At 42.0% G+C, this 21,345-nt stretch overlaps 1 protein-coding gene across 2 annotated transcripts in view; it reads right to left on the bottom strand.

Annotated features, from left to right (window-relative positions):
- Positions 1-298: 298 nt before the first annotated feature.
- Positions 299-21,345, bottom strand: part of MLXIP (MLX interacting protein) — a 55,599-nt gene continuing 34,552 nt past the window's right edge. Inside the window, exons 8-17 of one of the 2 annotated variants that reach the window (XM_064168275.1) lie at positions 21,160-21,251; positions 20,373-21,021; positions 15,736-15,857; positions 14,836-15,022; positions 13,940-14,064; positions 11,955-12,053; positions 10,011-10,138; positions 8,906-9,029; positions 6,748-6,877; positions 299-6,053 (exon numbers count right to left, since the gene is read on the bottom strand). In XM_064168275.1, coding sequence (XP_064024345.1) covers positions 5,932-6,053; positions 6,748-6,877; positions 8,906-9,029; positions 10,011-10,138; positions 11,955-12,053; positions 13,940-14,064; positions 14,836-15,022; positions 15,736-15,857; positions 20,373-21,021; positions 21,160-21,251 — 1,778 coding nt within the window. In that variant the 3' untranslated portion in view covers positions 299-5,931. Of the gene's footprint in view, positions 6,054-6,747; positions 6,878-8,905; positions 9,030-10,010; positions 10,139-11,954; positions 12,054-13,939; positions 14,065-14,835; positions 15,023-15,735; positions 15,858-20,372; positions 21,022-21,159; positions 21,252-21,345 lie in introns of those variants that run through there. The other variant, XM_064168276.1, reaches the window with a different exon arrangement.

Below are 21,345 nucleotides of genomic sequence, written 5' to 3'. Positions count from 1 at the left end.
ATACAGTCTGGTGGTCAATGCACAAAGCAAAAGAAATCACTTCTAAGTTCCAAGTAAGCTCATCAGAATTGATTCTTTTAAATAAGAAGGGCCCAAGGGCAACAGATTTCTCAAAGGAATCAAATGATCAGGAATGTTCAGAAGCTCAGCTGATGATATATGCCAAACACACAGACCCCAAAGGGGCAACTTCAGCACTGCTAAGATGGAAATGAGTCCTTGTCACCTGATGGAGTTTTAAAAAGGAACAATTCCACTTTCCCCACACCCAGTTAGAAAATAAAGGCATTACAACCAGTTTCTTCCAAAAAATAACCTTTATTGTTTTGGTTGTAAATATAAAAAAAATGCATTGCACAATTGAACAGACCTACTGGAAAGTGCTACATATCAACAGCACAACAGAAGTTGTGTCATGCAACAGAACAGGAAACCTAGGCAAAGCAAGAGCACAACCTGAAGTCCTCATACCTCCAAGCCTTTTTTTTTCCCTTTTTTCTAACAAGTATGAACTCCATTCACTTAAAACACATTTAAATACAAAGTCAGAAGAAGAAAGAGAGCAATTTATTCATTGTATTGTTACTTAAAAGGCTTGCTCCTAACATTGGTGTGTTTTGATTCAAAACCTTATGTTGGAAAAGTTCAGTTATAAAACCAGTCCAGATAATGGCTAGAAAGTTAATCTATTATATACCTAAGATGTGTTTCTTTGTAACCAATCAAATTTATCAGATCAAGCCACAATTCAGTACAGTTCAGTAATACCACTTCTGCCCCACACAGTGAATGAGCAAGAAATCCAACGAAGAATGAAACAAAAGGAAATCTGAGACCTTAAATAGTGCTTAAATAGTGTTGTGGAAACAATATTGGAGCCCTATAAAAGAAAAAAACAAAACAAAACAAACCCAATCATCAAAACAAATCAACTCCTCTGAAACTCAAATGTATGAATTGAAGAGTAACAGAAAGACTCCTGTTGTCTCACCTAATAAAAAACCCTCCTAAAAGTCACCAGCAGTTGTCCATAGCCCTCAAAGATGGATCTGACAGAGTCCCTAAAGCATCTCAACCAGGTATCATCAGCCTTTTTATTCTGGGTGTATTTTTCCATGCAATAAAGATGGAAAAGAACCAAAAAAGAGAAGGAAAAGGTTTAAGTAGGTAACAACCCATTTTATTTTCAGCAGTATCTTCTAGCTGGCAACATCAAGGCATGGAACAGAAAGTGAAACAGCTTTCAAATGATTTGTGCTCCAAAAGCATTATCTTGCTGAACATCTTTGTATAGAGCTTCCCTCTCCTGCTCTCAAAGTGCTCAAGAGTTTTGTGCTTTAAAAGCAAACAAAACTAAATTTACCTGCCTCTGTCTCCTCTACTACACATACATTCCCAAGAGAATACAAAAGGATGTTCCTTTTTGATGCAGTTTGCCAGCCCTTTGTCTTTTCAATCCATTCTAGAGGTAGAGCCTTAAGCATCTGCATGTTTACTGGGTTTCTGCCAAGCTTCTGGTATGACAGCATGCACATGTGTGTGTATGTGCCTGTGCACACAGGAGTGTAGGATAGTGAAGTCAGCAGGAAGGATGCAGTTTTTTCCACACACAGAGGATTTTTGACAATCTCAGTTTCAAGGGGACAAAGTAACATCACCTAGAGAACATTCTCCTAAAACCCAGGGAAGCCTCAACTTTATCAGTTAATTGAATTAGGGGAAGAACACATGACTTAAGGTAAATCAAATGCATACAGGACGCCAAGGTCTAAGGCACAGATGGAAACACTGAAAGGAAGCTCCCTTCAAGGAAGCCCTCCAAAGGGGTCCAGAAAAGTATGGAAGAACCTGTCAAACAATCAGGTCAAATGGTATTAATCAATAATCCTTTGGTTTTGTGCAAAGATCAGACTGCTAAGATGACACATGGACTTGTCTCTGTTCTGATCACTCATGAATACCTTCAATTCTAGTTTGGTCCTGGACTGCCACCACTTGCCCCTTCTGCTTATGGGGAGCATCATATATGCCTAATAACTACACCACAAAACAGAACAAATTCTCCAGAACTGGACTTTGGAGTGGGGGCCATCTAAAATACACTGACTAATAGAATTCAAAGTCAGAAGGAACCACTAAGACCCTCTCAGTCTGGCTTTGTGCTTATCACAGGTCATTTTGTCTAGCCATTCCTTCAAGTGAAATACATTGTATTTGATGAAGCATGACTTGTACTCACTTACATGGGGATTCTTTAAAAGTTTAGCACCAATTCACTGAAGACAGATGTGCATCATCTGTAGTTCTATGTAGATTATAGGCACTGTGTGCTTTGCTTGCATGAATATACTTTGGTGACATTGAGGAAATCAGATCACTTAAAGCAGGGTAGAAAATGTTACTAAAACTATTTTTAAAGCAATAAAGTATTTAGACTCCTCAATGGGCAAGAAAGACAGACTAAGGAGTTCAAATATAAACCAAAATGGAAAACTATGCAGGAATTCATACATACGTGGTCATACTCTCTTCATACCACTCCTCAGCAGTTTTACTCTGCAGATGTGAGACATAAATCAGCTTTTTCCTCCTGTGGTTCCAAATGAAGTGAAATCACAACCCTCACAAGGCTGACTGATAAAAGAAAAGAATTCTGATTTGCAATCAGACAAATACACTGAATCACTGCTCCAAAGAGCAGCCACATAATTTTCTGCTAAATGGACTACGTGGAAAGCATCTTTTCACTTTTCCTTCCCTCCCTCCTACACGCTTGCCTAAGTAAGCAATCTTCTTTTTTCCTTTTTCTATATTAAAATTTGCAGTCTTTTAATAGTGCCATGAGCTTCTTTCTCCATCACAAGTTATTAAAATAAGCACTTTCCCTCCAACTGCAACCAGCTGACAGTGCAATGTGCATGGTGGGGTTTCCAGCCACATAAAAACTGCTAATGGACAAAATTTTTAGCAGTTCACTCACACTACCCCTTTAAATCCTTTAAGGTCCCTTTCAGCTTCCAGTCCATTCAGTGAGATCAGAGATGGGAGGATTTATGCTCATCGGACTTCCCCAAGCTTTGCAGTATGCCTGTAGTGCACTTTGCTTGCTGAGACAAAACTCTTAGTGTCATTGAGAGTGGTGATGGTAAAAACTGAGTACAGTCATTGCCTGACAAGCAGGAGACCGCACTGCAGAGGAGGTGTTTTTGTTCAGCTGAAAAGTACAGCAAAAAAACACAAGTTGGGCTGTTCCTGGACAATTTGCCTACTGGTTTCTCTCTAGAAAACTGGATACCTGCTTTTAACATGCCTGTACTTGTGCAGATATGGTGACATGACCAAGTAAGGGAGAACTTGAGGGACACTTTCCAGCTAATCACAAGATTAAATGGTTTTACTGGAATCAAATTCACAGCCAATGGTAAAAATGGGAGGATTTACAGCACTGATTTCAAAAAGAATTTGCACTTCTTCAATGCTTGTTATGCAGAGATGAATCCCAAAAATATTGCTTAACTGATCAGAACACCATGTATGAAAGACTTAGATACCGATTGCCCCAGAATATCTACTCACTATTTACTTACTATGACAACCTTTTATACACTATTTCCACAAACTATTCCTTAGCCTGGATTTTTGGTGGTTCTGTCAGACAGACACAGGTTTTCACATGTGCCATAAACTTCAAATGATAAATCAGATCAACTGTAAAAAAGAAAACAAAAAGAACATCTCCTCATTTGCCTGCACAGCTACAGAAAGGTCTGTGGGTACTTAACTAATGTCATTTTGTTTTCTCTTGAGGGCTATGAGGATGGTTAAGGACCTGGAATATGTGTCTCATGAGGAAAGGCTGAGAGACCTGGGGCTGTTTAGTTTGCAGAAGAGAAGACTGAGAAGGGATCTTACTAATGTTTATGAATATTTGAAGGGTGACTGCCAAGAAAAAGGGTCCAGTCTCTTTTCAGTGGCGCCCTGTGATAGACAAGGGGCAACGGATACGAACAGGAACCCAGGAAGTTTCACCTGAACATGAGGAGAAACTTCTTTAGTGTGAGGGTGCTGGAGCCCTGAACAGGCTGCCCAGAGACTTTGTGGTATCTCCTTCCCTAGAGACTTTTAAAACCTGTCAGAAGGTGTTCCTTCCTGACGTGCCCCAGGTGATCCTGCTTTGAAAGGGAGGTTGCACTCAGTCTCTGGAGGTCCCTCCCAACGCCTACCTACCATTCTATGATTCTTTTTCTTCACGGCAGCCCCGTTCAGACCTCTAAACTCAAGATGCCTCTGCTCAGGGTTAGGGCCCTGGGGCTAACCTTCATGCTTTCTTCTTGTTACAGCCCTGCACACCCCTAAGCAAACTCTGCAATGAAAGCCATTAGCTGCGGTATCTCAGGACAAAGAAGAAAGAAAAGCTCTCCTCGTGCTTAGCCCTGCTCCCCAAGGCTATTGTTTCTTTTTAAACTTTGGCCCACTAAGTGGAGAATATTTGAGACAACGCTGAGAAAAACTTCATTCCCTGACCGAGAACCTACTGACCGCATTTCAGCGTGTGCAATGCCCAAATATTTCAACTGCTCCTCTTTTTACCACTGTGACAGCCTGCTGATTATTTCCAGGAAGTCTGCTTTTGACCCTAGAAGACAACTACTCGGGGGCGGGTACCAGGGAAACAATACCCACAGTTTGCATAGCTCTTGAGAATCGGAACCAGTTAGAATGTGGAATTCAAGGGGTCATCGGATCATTCCAGAGAATGAACAATCAGCTGGAACGAATATCCCAGTGCTGTCTCAGGATGGACAGGTTATTACTGTTGTAACAGAGCACAGAAACTTGCTGAGACTGTTAGAGAAATGTTCTGTAGTATTTTGGATTTTAAACACATTTTTCAATGTTTCATAGTTAGAATTGAACCTAAGCCTCCACAGAGACTAAGATGAGCTCTAAGTGCTTCAGGTTTTTCAGACAGAAGGCAAAAAGAACCAGAAAAAAAGGTGAAGTAAATGTCCACATGGTTTGATAGAGTTTCTGAGATAACAAAAAAGCCATTTTTTTACCCATTACAAACTCAGTTCTTGTCTCTGAAGCACTACTCCATTTCTCTGTAGGTGTGTTTTATATGCATACACTTTATGAGGAAGGCAGCTGAGCTCTGCAGAGTGCAAGAAAACAGTTCAGAGTCTCTGCAATCTAAAACTGCTTTCTGGCACTGACTGCATGGCCTGCTGCTCACCTGTAATGCCTCTATCAAGAAGATAATCAGCTCCTTTACTTGCTAGAAAATACAGCATGTCTTGAAACTGATCATATTGCAATGATACACTCCCTAAAATAAAAATACACAAAACAGAGCCTGAGATTTTAATTCTAGTATTTTTTTGTCATGAGGTGACATCACTGATGGACTTTTCTTCTCCTTTGGTTTTTATATGATCCTGTTTAACAGTTTTCACTATTCAAGTAGAACAAATGGAACTGAATACCAGAAACTAAAATAAAAAGCACATTTTGTTTCACAAAATCCAAAGTATATATCTCCTTGAAATACATTCCTTGGTGTACAAGATTTACACTTCAGAGAACTCAGTACTTGAAGCTGTTTCATAGAAATAAGTTTGTTGCATACAGACACATGCTGCATTGATGGAGATATATTGCTGCCCGCAGGACTCAAACCTGCTAAAATTTACCTGAGCTTGGTGTTTTCTCACTTAATGGAGTACAGCACAGCACTGAAGAGGAATCAAAACATTATGACAACGTTGCATCACACCTCTGTGTTCTGAAGGCAGAGCCAGAAGCCCTGAACAACGTCTCGGGCGATGGAGAGAACTCTTTCTAAAGTGCACCAACTGAAAGGAGACTCGCCAGGCTGCCAGGCTGGCAGGTTCTCCATCCCTTGTACAAGCAACTCAGTGTCTTTGGTTGTTAGGTTTCGCCAGCTGATTTATTCATCTTGATGACTGCCTCAGTAGCTTGCTCTGGCAGGCGCGATGGATCTGACAGAACTGAGGTGGTTGTACTTAGATGCCGGAGGGTGTTCAGCACCACTGTGAAAAAAACAAACACCCACAAACACAAAAGGGTCAAGAAAAGTCATCAGTCTGATAGCAAATAGATCCACACAGGACACAGTGCAGGTACTCTAAGGCAGATGGCAGAATTAGAGAAGTATTTCTGTAAAAGATGCACACCTCCAAGCAAGAAGCAAGAGATGTGCAAGAACTGTGCCCAGGAAACAAGGAATGAGGATCCAGGACTTCAGAGAAACACAGTCATTTCTTCCATAAGAGAGACTTGGCAATACTAACTGTAAATGTAAACACTTGCTGAATTGCAAGGGGTAAGGCTCAAGCAGTCCTGCCCAAGCAGAAGGTCATTCCAAAGTGGAATATAACTCCCAGAACTCTTCCTTCATAACCAGATAAATCCCACTGCCAAATTTACTCCCACTAGAGCAGAGTATCTCAAATTTACATGCAACTTGAGACTTTAAATTCTGGTATCTAGACTTGGCAACTTATTGTTTGTTTTCATTCTGTTCAGTTTCAAGCATGCAACCAAGTATCCTCACAGTCACAAGAGGTTCTTATTTTTCCACTGAGATAATAATAAGGAACTTTAAAGGCTTATTCAGCATCATGTGCTTTCTTTGTCATCCACTGACTTTCAAGAATTAGTAGGTATTATTTATGGTCAAATTTCATATGATCTGGAGTAAACTCTAGATAGAACTTCACTTACTTGGCCTCAGAACAGGAAGAGGGCAGTGCTGATCCAACCAGGCCATTACAGTTTGATTCAGATCCTTAAAGCTTGTGGTGGAAACCATCCCATTGAAGGACTCAAACAATGGCTTAATAATAATGCTGAACTGCAAATCATCAAATGTTAAGGGAGACAACAAAGGAGAAATTCAAAACACTCCACAGGAAAGGCTACTACAGCTCAGCCTGCAGAGAAAACAATGGATTTTTAAATGGGCTTCAACTGGAGAGACTGCAACATCACAAAATTATTTTTTTTAACCTGTAACACTAAATAAAGGAAAAACTGAACCTCAGTTCCTAGTGAAGCTCATTATTTTTTTGCAGAATTCCTGTACAACTCATCCGATCTCGTACATACCAATTGCAAGTATCTGATACTTCCACGTGCTGCCATTTGTCCCATTTGTTCATTGCCATCTTTTTCATGCAACATTCATCCCTTCACAGCAAAAAGAACTAGAAACTATAGTGTAACCACACCACTTACCACAGCACACCACAGGTGTGTTCAAGAAGGGTTACCTGAAACTTTGTAGCTCAGCACAGGCCAATAGTGTAAGTATTTGGGCAATTTTTCAGCAGCTTTTCCAGAAAACACTCAAGATCTCTGCTACTGCAGCTAAACAAAGATCACCAAGTGTGTAAATGTTCTTAGAGATGACCAACTGTGTGGCAAAGATTTACTTATCTGCAGCTACATGGACCAGAACAGTGGCAAGCTGACTGTCAGGCTTTTCTTTTGGCTCTCTACCATCACAGCTTGTAAGGATGGGCTTGGAGTTGGCAACAACTTTCCTGGCAGAAAAGGATCAGACAGGATTCTTAGCCAGTTATATACTAAAGCATACAGAGCACCATCATAAGCCTCAGTTGGCAGCAGGCTTCCAGCCTTTCAGATGAGCTTTCCTGCAATGGTGACCATATTCAAACTCAAACCAGCCATATAATTCATCAAGTAAATTCCAGCCAACAGATACATTTATTTCAGAAGCTGGTTTGATGTTAAAATTCATATGAAGGCTCAGAATCTGTGGTTTTACAATGTTACTTCAAAAGGGATTTTTCTCATTATAGTCAGCAGCATGTGAGAATATGACCCAAAGCAATCTCAGCATTGTCATGCACCCCTTGTCTTTCTCACTGTGGCTGACAATCAAGAGAGGTCAAACAATTGCCTGGAATACTTGAGAGAGTTTGCTTGTTCTTACAGAGTTCTACAGAGTGACTGGAGGAACAAAGTGGGTATTCTCCTCTCAATATTCTAATATTCAAGAGTATTCTATTTTGGGGTTATCTCCAGTAGCCCAAGATCAGATTACTCATTTCCCTCCTATATGCAACAGAAACTGTGTTTTTTTCATATTTGTAATGAAACTGCCCTCCTCTCTCCTACAGTCATTTTGTGAGGAGGAGATTTTTGTATTTTTATTATCACTCACCCCTGGACCTTGTCAGCTTTTACTGCAAGACATTCTGCAATATGTCAGCATGTGTTAAGGATTCAATCCAGCTGCTGGAATAACTGCTCTACACAGCAAAGCACAAATGCAGTTAACTCTGTTCCATTCAGTCTCTGCCTTTCTACCTCTTGCATTAATCATTCACTTACAAGCAGAGCTGCTAGTGCTGCAGAAGCCAAGAGAAACTAAGTTGATCCTCTGCTGTAACAAAAGACAGACAGAAAGGTAAAAAACAAAGAAGAAAAAAGGGAAAAAGAGAAAAATGTGCAAGTTTTTAACACTGCCTTTGCAACAGCTTCAGTGATTGCCTGTAGTACTTCCCTCCCCTTCTGAAAAATCTTTGCTAGTCTCTCTTCTTTTTTCCAAAAGACTACAAGAGTTGCAGTTGCACAGGCAGTCCATTAACTATTGTCTAACAGCCCACCAAGAAAACTTTGCCTTTGTATGGTATTTTACTTCCAAGCTGCTTCTCCTACTTTAAGGTCAACAAGTTCTGCCTCACAGCAGCCTGTAAGGCAAGGAGTCATATCCACATATAGATGTGAATGAAAACAGAGGACATCTGTTATTCAAGTAACTTGTCTCAGAGTCACGACACCAGAATCCAGAGCTGTTGGCTCTAAATATCTTAGTACCAAACTTCAGGTTCAGCAGGTTGATATAAAAGGATACAATCCAGAACTTCCAGTTCTGCAGGGTCCTGCTTCTCACATACTCATCAAACATCCTCCTCATGTGGTCAAATCTCTGCCGCGTCACAGGAACTCCAGTATCAGGGAGCTGCTGCTGACAAGAACTGAAAAGATGTTCTGACATCAGAATCCTCACCAGAAAGGACACATTTCTCTTCCAGACTAAATTACAGCAAGAGAAAGAGAGTATGTATCCTCTCTATTCCCAGTACACGATCCCCCCAGAATGGCACTGTTACAGCCAGGAATGTATATACTGTTTTCCCATCAATTTTGTCTGCATTCACACAGCAAAACTACTCAAGCTGCTACACACTCCTTACAAGCAACAGAACTGTGTAAAGTGCAAAACAGAACAGAGAATTTTTCTTCAGGAAAAGGCACATTAGGAGTTGAGGAAAAAATTACAGTTACCCCTGAGCAACGTTACAGAAGAAAATGTTACAGACATTCTTAAGAAACAGATCCGTTTAAAATAAAAGCAAGCAGGTGCCATCATGCTTTTAAATATGAATAAAAGGATTTTGATTTGCTGATAAGTATGACATAATGCCTAAGCCTAACGCTTCGGTAGATGGAAGAAAACCCACTGGGGGTCTCAATGTGCTTTGCAATAGTGCATAACTACTGTAAAACCACAGAGGAAACTAAGGCACCAGGAAGGTGAAGTGACAGCAGTTATATTCAGTCAGTGGCAAGCTCTGTGATTCCAAGTCCTGTCTCTTATGCACTCAGAAAACTGACTGCATTTGGAAAGAAAACTGCAGCAAAGCCATCATGGAGAGTAAGTACTTAATCACTCAGCGAGCACGGCGTTAAAAAACCATCACTGGCTTCCCAGAATTACTCTCCTTGATCTGATGCAACTTTTCTGATGCTGCCACTGTTGTGTGCTCATGATTGGAGCTCACTGAGAATCCTCAGGGTTTGCTGCCAAAGCCCAGCCCACAGCAGCTATCCATTTTTGTTTGAAAGTTGGTAGCAACTCTACTGGTCCAACACCCATCTGAGGCAAACATTCCCTGTTAGCCAAAGCAACACTCGAAGCTGCTCTGCCTCATTCCAGAAAGCTCCCCAAATCTCACATGATGGCAGCGTTTAGCTCCTCGATTTCTTCCCGAAGGCGCCTGGTTTCCTCTTGCATCTGTATTCTTTCCTGCTGTAGCTTAGCGATATATTCTACTGTTTTCTGGAGCGTGATTGCATGGCTGATCTAGACCAAACACAAACATACAGCTCACTTTCTGGAACAAAGCTAGACAGATGAAGAGTTTGCCCCTAACCTGCTTTAACACCCAAAAAAGCACCTCAGCACCTTGGCTGAGGACTCCTTCACAAAAAGGCAGAGAGAAACGCTTGAGGTAACACTAAACTCTTCATTTCTCTGATTCCTGGTTGCACATTAGACAGAGAAATGTGGTTGCAGTGGTTGTTTTCTTCCACAAATGACATTTTTTGCAACTTTGCTGAAAGAGAGATTTTAATAATGTCAAACATTTCACTACCTATCCTCTTAAAAATATTTCTGATTTTTACCTAGGTACTGAAGGATGTGCTACATCTGCTGATAGATTTATAGTGCTGTTTCAAGCCTTGTTTGAAGTTGACAATATAGATTAGTTTGGGAAACTTGGAGTTGTTAGACAAAAGCTAACACACTCTAGCTATCATCAAAGGAAACAGAAATATTGTTTTTTAAATATTCTTTCTTCAGTTTTGAGAAATGGCTTAAAAATCTGTAATTAAAAAATAAAATAATCAGACCTTTTACTCAAACTGAGTTTCCACAACTGATTACCTTTCAAACAGGCTACTCAAATCAGGAAATGGAATTCTGACAATTTATGACCTAAACACATAAAACCATAAAAAAAAAAAAAATCAAGATGCTGCACAACAAACTTTTGTACTTTCCATGTTTCAGTACCAGTAATTAGAGGACATTCAGAAGTTTATTGTGTAGCTAAGTCTGTGTTTCAGTTATTCTGATTTCAGTTTAGCGAACTAAGCTAACTACTGCAGACAGAATATGCTCTGAATTTGGACAAAGCAATGTAATAATAACGAGTCAGTTGGCAATTTTCCCTGTAAGCCTATGCACAAAAGTGACAGGGGGGAAAAAACCTCAAAACAAAAAACAAACCCTGAGAATATTTTCAAAGCTGTGGGTACGGAGTCAAATCCTTAAAGGCAGCTGGGTGATACTAGATGTAAAGAGACCCAGAGGGCTTCTCCACATCATCTGAAGCGACCAGGGTACTGACTCCTCCTAGCAGATAAAAATCTTGTCAGTGGAGGAAGTTTTAGAAATTTCACTGGACTTTAATTCTTCCTTTGGCTCACTGACACGTTTCAACAGTATTTGCAGGCACAGAAGGCTGCTCTGCCATGCTCTGACCTGTGGTTAGCACAGCATGAAGTCTAAGTTAACAAGCTGTGCTCGTAAGTGGGTAACATTAGCTGAGATCAAAGTATATTAAACAGGCTCCACACTGCTGTCAACAGCATCTACCTGGATTCTGGCTGGCTCATAGTTCAGGAAGAATAAGCTTACAATACTGGCTAGAACATGTTTTTTTAAGTCAAGCTATGGGGATCAGACTCCATCCAGAATGGGTATAAACAGCCACTATTTCAGAAGGAAGGTGATATTAAATGTAAAGTCATCTTCTGCTGCAAACATGACAAAAGCATTCATTACTGTAGTCTCAAGGGCAAGCATTGCCAAGGTCAATTTCCCCTCTTTTCCTGTTGTCTTTAAAGCTGCAGCATCTCACCCAACAAGACCTGTTCAGCATTTGAAGATGCATCAGAAGAATAATGTCTAAAAGATGAAAGTATTTTCACACAATCTTTTACCTGTAAGCCATGGGTTTATTGCCCTTCCCAAGTCCCTAAATTCAAGTATGTTCACTGACTGACTGGCATTCTTCATCAACAGTGAAGAGATTAAATTTATTAGCATGACTTTTCAGAATGGCTCTTTCTTACATGCCACATTAAACTGCCAGCACTGCCAAGTTACTTACCGACTTGGAGTTGGTTGTCACCAAGCTGTTCAGAGTACTGAAACCAATCTTGATATTAAACCTTCTTTTCTGTTCTGAAATATGCTTCATTCTTCGGTTCTGCATAAAGAAAAGTAGCTCAGTCTATGCTGTACTACTTTACGACCTTACTGCTATGAATGTTCCAGCTATTCAAATTCAGTGCAGTTTTGTTGAATTCCCAGTCTTCTTGAAGCCACAAGAGTATAAATTTACATTGATTCAATTTACCAAAAGCAGTGGCCAGCACATGAAATCTGATTCCAAACCTTGCAGGCTTTCCTTCTAAACTAAAACTTTCTCTTTAAGACTGCAATACAATTTCCTTTTCTGAAGTCAAATTCCATTTGTTGAGGCATATAAGTAGTCAGAGTCTTGCTGAAGCTTTTAAGTGCAAAACAATCCATACAATTTATTCCTAATACACCCATGGTGACTACTGATGTAACAGGCAGTCTGGCAAAAATAAAGAAAATGAAAAAAGAATCCACAGCTCTGGCCTACCCTGATGATAAAGGCTTTCTCAGAAATTCTGGTTTTCATTAGTAGTATTACAAACTTACAAGTTGATTCCACCAAAATTCTTGGAAGAAAATAAGGAGTCTGCACACTGAGAATGTATCCTGGCAGAGCTTAGACTTTCTGGCAGCAGCTCAGCACCAGCCCATCTTATGATGGAGGAAATCAATGTAATAAAGCAGTGAAAACACTGCCCCAAAATACAGAAAATGCAGGTTCAAGAGCAGAATTGAGATTCCCATGCTTCTCCAAACTGAAAATCTGTTACCCAGCTATACATAACTCCTTCGTCTAACTAACAATGCAAGGCAAACATCACTGGTTTTCTTGTCTCACAAAAGAGTTACTAACAGCACTAATCGAAAGCAACTCCTGTCAAAGAGGTGAGTTCAAACGGCTATAAAGCCTACCTCGTTGCAGTGCCCTCAGTTTTAGGAACACTCCTCCATCTAGTGGCCACTTTCCCATCACCGGCCAGTTCTAGTAATTTGCTCTGTTCCTCTGCTCTTTAGTAGCAAGAGCAGGCTGCAACTACCAATTGTGAGCGTTTATACTGAAAACTTTCATTAGTAACTTGCAGCATGTTCAGAAAAGGGCAGTTCTGATTCTCTTCTGCATCATAACTAGAACCAAGTGCAATCACAGGCTGCAAGTGTTTAAATTTACCTTTCTGCCCTGGGATTAATCAAACTAAGATCACTATAGGGTACATAAAGACTGAGAAGCCAAAATAGCGTTGGCACTTGCAAAATGGTTCAGTAACACTCATAACAATGAATGACAGGGTTGCAGCTGATTGCTCTGCACCGGAGAGTTTTGGTGGGTAAGTTTCTCATACCCGCACAGAAAGTGTTCTGACAAGATCCTGGGGTATGAGGACCAGCCAGCTTGCAGGTGCTACCTCTAAACCACAGAGTTCTTACCCCAAGAATTCTTGAAGTATTTTACAGGTGTAACTTGTAGTCTGTAGAGCTGCTTCTCTGTGGAGCAGCATAGCATTACTGGAGACATGTAACTAACTCAGCAGGTCAAGAACTCCAGTTTGAGCGATGGCCAGAGCATTGCAGACTGAAGAGTCTCAGCAGAACAATGGCAAAAGCCATGGTTTAGAAAACTAAGCCTGAAACCTCTGACCAAGTAAACCGAGACCTGTCACAACACTCCTGTGAGTGACAGCAGGAACTGCTGTCATATGACTATAAGGACCTGCAGAGGTACAGTTTAGCCTGGCCCCTCTGACGATGCATCCCTATGGAGCAGAGTAGATGATTAAAGTCTAACATTTTAACTTGAACAGAGCAGCACAGATGCAGTGAAAGCTAAACATAAGGTACAAATACTCCACCATTCCTGAAACATAGCTTAACTTTCTAGTCCATGCTCAGACACCATGGCAGAAAAGTAGCTAGAAAGGTAAAGAAAAGCACCTTAAAAGAAAGGACACAAACCTTAATTGCAGCCATATTAGGGTCAGTGGTAAGTTTTCCAGAGCAGCTGTTCTGGGGAGACTGTGGACTGGGGGTCTGCTCAGAGGTGCAGGGGGAAGCTTGGCCTGAATTCTGACAGTCTCGGCCTTCGTGAAGGAAAAAAAAGACAAGTCACATTAACAAACAACTCTGTAGCAAATCTAACTGATGAGAAATCTATCTTCAGAATTGAGATTAAATACAGTTAACCAAATTGCATTCATCGATGCAGCAACAACATGCTAGGAAGTGCCAGGATTGCTGGAGAAGCTTTAGCATTTCATGGCACAAAGCTAGTACATCCCAAATAACGACATGTAACACTCCTTTCACACACACTTCAGCAAAGACCCACTGGACTGCCATCCCATCATCCTGCTAGACATCTTCACTTGAGGACCAAAAGGCCTGGGACATGATGGTAGCACTTACAAGACATTTACCAGCAAAACCAACAGCAGGGCGCTAAAACCAGCCCAGGTACCACTATCAACATGCATTCAAAAGGAGTCTTCACACTTACCTACTGTGAACAAAGACTGTGTCTGAGAACCTCCAAATCAACATTAGAGTTTCAATGCTAAACAACAGCCCTACCCAGCACTCCCTGCACAGGTTGAATTTCTTGGTGACATCCTTGTAGAAAGGAGCCACTTAGAGGAAGCACAAAGTGGCAGTTCTGTGGGAATGATGAATAGCAGTTCAAGATAAAGATGGCAAACAACTTGGATGCAACCAAAGCTGTAGGGTAGAAGGCCCTAAAAAGCTCTTCCTTCAAAAATTTTCCATGGATCCTCAAGGCTCATTTACACCCTGCCTAAGCAGTGGAAACACACTCAACATGTGCAGGAGAGAACGCATACAGCTTTCTAACTTACTAGGTGTAGGTGAGGGAACTTGTGAACTGCTACTGTGGGAAGAGATTTTCTCTCCTTTCACCAACACATCCTGGACTACACTAGGAGAGAAGAGATGTGAGACTGTGGACTGGGTTTGTTGACTACTTGGTGCTCGCTGTGCTGGACCAACCAGAATGTTACTACGGAACTCCGTCATCCCGGGAGCCTGGGAACAGCACAGAAGTAGCACAGAGGGAAACAGAGAAGAAAAAAGAGAACAGTAAGAGGGGATGGGGGCAGAGGAAGAAAAGAGATGAGAGAAAGGAGAAATGGGGAGAGAGACAAAGAGAGAGAGAGAGAGATTTGTTATCTTGCCTTTCACTAAAAGGAGCAAATACATGATTAACAATCTGATGACATGAAACAAGGGCTAATATATAAGGAACTGGCAGGCACTGAAGTCAGGCCTCTGGCAGGAGAGCATGATCCTTTCATAAATTAAGGCAGTATTACAACACATCAATAGCATAATATACTAAAAACTATTTCCATCTTCCTGCATACAGCATATTGGGAAACCCACTTTTATACTCAAGGTATGCTTTCCAGTATGTAAAAGGAAAGATGACATCCTAGGCTCCTTCTAGCTGCTGCAGGATTACTAACAAGCACAAACAATCCCCATTCACAGTGCTGTGTATACACACCTCTTTATAATCTTAACTGTCACATGAGACAAGAGTGCATGAAGACTAAACAGTGCTTCCAGGCCCATAAAGTAGCTCAACTTAAAGCATGCAAACGTGGTGCTAAATGTACAAATGCCTATGCCAGGTAACAGGCTATACTTAGTGGGCTAGTTGCCCTCTTGAGCACTATGGCTCTAACTACTTGCAAGTAACAGGCCTAAATAACAAATTATTTTTTTCTTCTCCTTACTCTGACAATTCCAGCTGGTGCAATTGCAACATTAGACTGAGACGTGGTTGGCGTCAAAATCCCCTCTCTTTTTAAAGGTGCTGGAGTTACAATCACAGCTCTGGACTGTCCCTGAAAGGCAGCTGAAGAACACAAGTTAGAATAGTTAATGAGACAGGTTAAAAAAGAAAAATGAAAGAACTTGTCATAATTTGTCATTGCACAGGGGAATGGATTAACAGGCACCAACTTGGTACTATTTCATTGTAGTACAAAGGCCACCAGTTTTCAATCTTGGTCCCATGAACCCAGTACAAGGACTCTGACACATCAATTATTTCTGAGGCTTTGAGCATCACTGTCATTGTTTCAAAGTGAATTTATAGAGGTACCCAGCAAATCAGAGAAGTGCAGTATCTTCACTCTGTCAGTTTCACAGGAGGGTCATCTTCACTGCTCTTCTCACATCCACACTTCTTGGTTTTGCTGACCCAGAAAGGGTTAGTGACAGAAAACAAATGAAGGTTCTTGCACTATCTGATTTTGTGGCCACTTTACATGACACACAAGCACAAGACAACCAAACACTGGGAAACAGCACCAAAATTCCAGAAAACAGGCTAAAGAACTAGGAGCTTGTGCTAGTTTGAAGCAAGCTAGAATGTTTTGGTAACAGAACTTGATAACGGGCAGTGAAATGAAAAACAATTGATGTCAACTTCTCTCACAGTTACGCTGAGAACTCTGGGAAGAAGAAGAAAACATTCTCCATTTTTGTCTCTCACTCTTGCTTTTGCCTTAGACCTGGTCACATCTCATTAACCCTGCTCCTACTAACCCTGCTCCTTAACCTCTTGGCTGCACCTCTTTTCTTCCTGAGAACTGGGGTAAGGTTGAGAGGGCCGGGGGGAGGTGTTGGGGTGGTTTGAGAGCCCCTCCTGGGGACTCAGGTTTCTAGGAGGGGAGTTGTGCTTTTGTATTGTTTATCCTTTGTATTTTTCTGTATATAATTGTATATAACTGTATATATTGTAAATAGCTGCTTGTAAATTCTGCTAGCTGTAAATAAATGCTTCATCTATATTCCCAGGGTCCGTCTGAGTTAGCTGGGGCAAATTCAAAAGTGTGGAGGGGTGGGGTAACCCCCAAACCATCACAGAGCTCTGTAGTATTAGACAGCTAGAGATAACTGTGAACAGCAGCAACTGTTTCTACAGAGAAAGTTACAAAAAATTCTCAAAGAAAGTCTGGACAGAAGTTTGTCCCCATGGCAGGAATCAGCATCCTCACTCAAGATCATTGCCTTGACCACTAGAGTATTCTAGTCTAACATCAATCTGTTATGGTCCTATATAGCCAGTGCAGATGCACAGTTACTGATAATGGCATTAATGCTGATGCTGTCCTTGCCCAGATTTTAGAGAGTACAAGATTGACCATCCTAAGGGTTACCTATGGGAAAAAAAAATGAGAGAGAGATACAGTTCTGTTTGCTTTTTGAGAAACTGAAACCAACCTTACTCTGTTTCATTCTAGCCTGCATTGCTTCAGTTCTCCTTTGCACTGTTAAGGTAATTCACAATGTCCAGGTGTCCAGTGTAGACTCAGGAAGTCACTTTCACACTGCTCTACTGCTAGGACCTAAGTCCTCCACAGAGGCTGGTTCCAGTGAACTGAAAGACACTTGAACTGACTCGCTGACACACTCATATGCTCATTTGCATGGTGTTATCCTCACAGTACAGATCCTTGGTTTCCCACAGCAGAGTCTGAGGTGGCAGAGTCCAGTCAAACAAAAAGCAGTTGGAGTGGTAGAGCAGCAGCTGCAGCTCAAGCTGGGTGCCTCCAAAGAGGGACCCCAAACAAAGAAATCTCTGGGCAATTACACATTTACAATCTATGCACCTGCCCCTCACACACCATTGGGTCCAATGGTGATTTCTGGTCTGGGATCTCCCAACACTTTATTGGATTCTCTCTCTGTCTCCAGGTAGGCCATTAACTGTTCTTATCTTGTTGAGTTGCAGCTTCTGCTGACAGTTGTACCCTCCTTATTCTCTGGTTCATGCTGGCTCTAGAAGGCCTGTTTTTGCTTAACTAGCTAAAAGTTCAGCATATCTAGGTAAAAGTTCACAGCTTGTGGCCTAAGGCTTCACCAAATCCAGCTACTCATGCTAAGTAAGTAAAGCCAAACAAACAGCATACCAAATCCGGTATCATCACTATCCTGTAACCTCTACATCCTAATGCTAAATGATTGACTCAGAGTGATTCATTCTGTTTACAATTTAAAGTAACTGATTTATTTCTTAACAGTACTAATAAGCCCATGATGTATGAAAAGCGTCACAAGAGGTCACTGCTGCTAACCTAAGCCTTTGCAACTTAACATCAAGACAGTGAAGGGCACACACACAGCAAAACAAAGAGAAACACAGCATATCCAATGCCCTCTCCCCTACTGTGACTAATAACTGTGTTTTGAATCAGCTGAAGTTTCTGTACAGCCTTTATTAGAAAGCCTGTAGATTGCCCCAGGCTTGTGGCAGCCCTTGTGTGGGTCTATCTGGCAGAGAGCACTGTCACTCTCACACAGGGAGTTTATTCTCTGAACATTCCAACTTATAAAGCTGGAACCACAACCCTTCCACTGTTCACTAACATTCAGCTGGACTTAGGATATCTCTGTCGAGCTGAAGAGCCTGCTGTTACCAGTGCATTAATGCTGCCACACCAACATGTCACTGGTGACTTCCACATCTGGGCACTGTAACAACCAGCACAGACTTGGATGCCTTTGGAGATTTCTCACTTTTCTATCCTACACAGGCATGTTCTGCAGAGTTCCCCCTCAAAATCAGAACATTTCTCATGAAGTGATGATAGCAGATTTCTTTCCCATGTGAAGTCTTGCACCTGAGGAGACAAGCTGTTCAGATTTGAGTCCCTGTATTACTAGGCAGTAAATGTTACACATCACTTTCTTATGCTAGTGATAAGACAATTTGTTTCAGTCACAAGACGATTTGGTTGTCCCAAACCCAAAGGACAGGCATAAATGCCTTAGTTACAAGTACTGTTGTTTATTCCATTGCCAAAAATAAAGCTCCAGCCTTTACGTAAAACCTTGAATTTGCCCTCTGAGCTTGGTGTCTCAGTAGTTCTTGAAGCACTGTGATCCCTGAACATGTGCTGCTGACAGGAATGAAAAACAGCAATGACTTCAGATGAAAAGCAAAGCCATTTGTTGTGTTGGTCCAGAACTGATCGAGTACTGTGCGAATGATGTATGGGGTGAGAAACAACCCAGGAAGCACTAAGAAAGCTAGGAACAAAGACTTTCTGAAAATGAGAGTTGCCTACAATGCTGTACTAGGTGATGAATGCATGTCTCAGCTGCTGAAAGTACATGGGCTCTTGCTTTGTAATATACTATAGACAAACACTGCCATTAACACCCTAGTGCTATTAATGATAGGTCAGCTTGTTCCCAGTGACATGCCAGAATTAGATCTGTGGGTCCATTCTGCTCCTAAGCAGTCTTTTTTTTTCCTTTGGTAGGTAACCACAGTGCCCAGACCTCACAGACACACCTACTCCTTCCTACAGCTTGTTTAACAATACTCCTCCAGGCAGGGCTTTTCTTGGATTACTGTTGCACATTTTAGGTGGCTGAAGTCACTTGGCCCCCAGCCAGCACAAGTCTAAAACCAGTGAGCAATAACCTCAAGAAAAAGTGCACTGCCTGTCTTGCTCTAGCCTTGAGCTTTCCCACAAGAATCACTACACGCAAAACCCTCTGCTCGCATTTGCTATTTTTAGCCTTGTGCAGTGCCAGAGGCTCCAAAATGACACACCTAGTGTGGAGGTCCCAGCTTATCAGCCAGCACTTATGCTCCCAACTGAAAACCACATGCTCCTGAAAGCAGTTGAAGAGTCTGTACATTGCTTGAAACAAAGATTTCCATCTCCTCCTGCCTACTCTCAGTCCTCTCCCAGTGAAAGGACTGATTCTTATCACACAGATCCTGGTAGAGAGCACTGATGGTAGAGGAGAAGCACCTTGCTGTAGTCTGCTTCAACAACTGCTCCATAGCCAATGCTGCACTGAGTCTCAAAGCTTCAAGGACACCTAAGATGATCATCAGAATACACCCAAAGTATTACCAGAGGATGTACACACGTGCTCTGGTGTTACAGTGCGTGATGATGCATGAACAGGCACAGCAACTTGTGCTGGGCAACTGGATGAGTCAATGACAGGGACAGATCTGCCATTCCCCTTCCCATGCTATCTCTCCACCATCTCCTACTCTGTGGCTGAATGCTCTGAAGGCCAGAGTAAATCAGAATAGCATTTAGCATCAAAACCAAGGGCTCTAGCCATCCCATGTGCTTATTTGCTTGCACAGCTCAGCACTTACTTCACAAGGAGATACCACAGGTCAGCATTTCACACTCACAACCAAACTGCTTCCAATCCTCACAGCAGTTCAGAGCATCCCATTGAACAGCGTACCCACACAACAGTGGATTCAAGGCTTCCTTGGACACCCCCAGGAAGCTGTATTTTTACTTATTATACAAACCAAGAAGATCTATCCCTCCCGCTAGTCCCACTCAGAAAAGAAAAACATCACCTCACCAGTGCTTCTCACCTGGGGTGATGAAGGCATTCTTTAACAATAAGGACACTGTTTCAAGCTTCGGAGCAGGCACTATTTTTTGTGACTGTTTGGGCTTTGTCCCAGCACTGGCCAGAGGAACAGCTTTAGGGAGTGCAAAAGTCAGTTGGGACTGCAGCTGGGGCCGGGGCTGCCCCTGCAGGACAGTAGTCTGGAAAGTCAGGTTACAAGGCACTCCCGCACCTGGCTGCTGCGTTGCCAGAACAAGGTTCTGGCTCTGGCTGAAGGTGGTGGCAGGGGCATTGTGGGTCAACGTAGCTGAAGCTGTGTGGGTGATAACTGTAGATTCACAGAGACCAAACTTCTGGGCTTCTGGGGCAGCAAATGCAGCTGGTGGAGAGCTTAAGCTGGAATTCAGAGGCACTGCAGGCAACGGGGACTGGTGCTGTTGCGTCGCAGGTTGAAGCAGTGGCAAGGGTGTCTGAAACACTGGCATAAAAGTTTGTGGCCCGCTGAGAGAGGAGTTGGGATGGATGAAGGATCCCTCACTTCTAATGCTGGAACACTGGTCGGTGCCAACATCAGGAATGACAGGAGCAGGTACTGAGGAAGTAATCAGTCCGTCACTGATGTTCCCTGCTGGAAGTGTGTTGGGCAACGAACCTGATGACAGAACAGGAGACTGACAGAAAAGAAAGATATAACCGATTCAGATGTGATCCCTGAACGCCTTCTGTGAAGGACATGGCTCATCTTTGAGTCTTCATAACACATACATGTCTGAGATGAGGCCATTTTAATCACTAAGAACCTCTCTTACCTGGGAAGAATGGCTGCTGCTCTCTGTTGTAGCTGAGCTGACAGCGGATACAGAAGGGAAGTAACTACTGGAACGACTGGGCGTGAATAAATCTGAAATATGAAAAGCCACTATTAATTTTCTACTTTTCATACTCAAGGCACTTCATTGCTAGGTAACAAAATCCACAGCAATATTATCTAGCAA

The sequence above is a fragment of the Pogoniulus pusillus genome, chromosome 30 (assembly GCF_015220805.1).
Source record: "Pogoniulus pusillus isolate bPogPus1 chromosome 30, bPogPus1.pri, whole genome shotgun sequence".
NCBI classification, from domain to species: domain Eukaryota; kingdom Metazoa; phylum Chordata; class Aves; order Piciformes; family Lybiidae; genus Pogoniulus; species Pogoniulus pusillus.
Note: the sequence above shows the minus strand (reverse complement) of the source record. Positions and strands in the feature narration are given on the sequence as shown.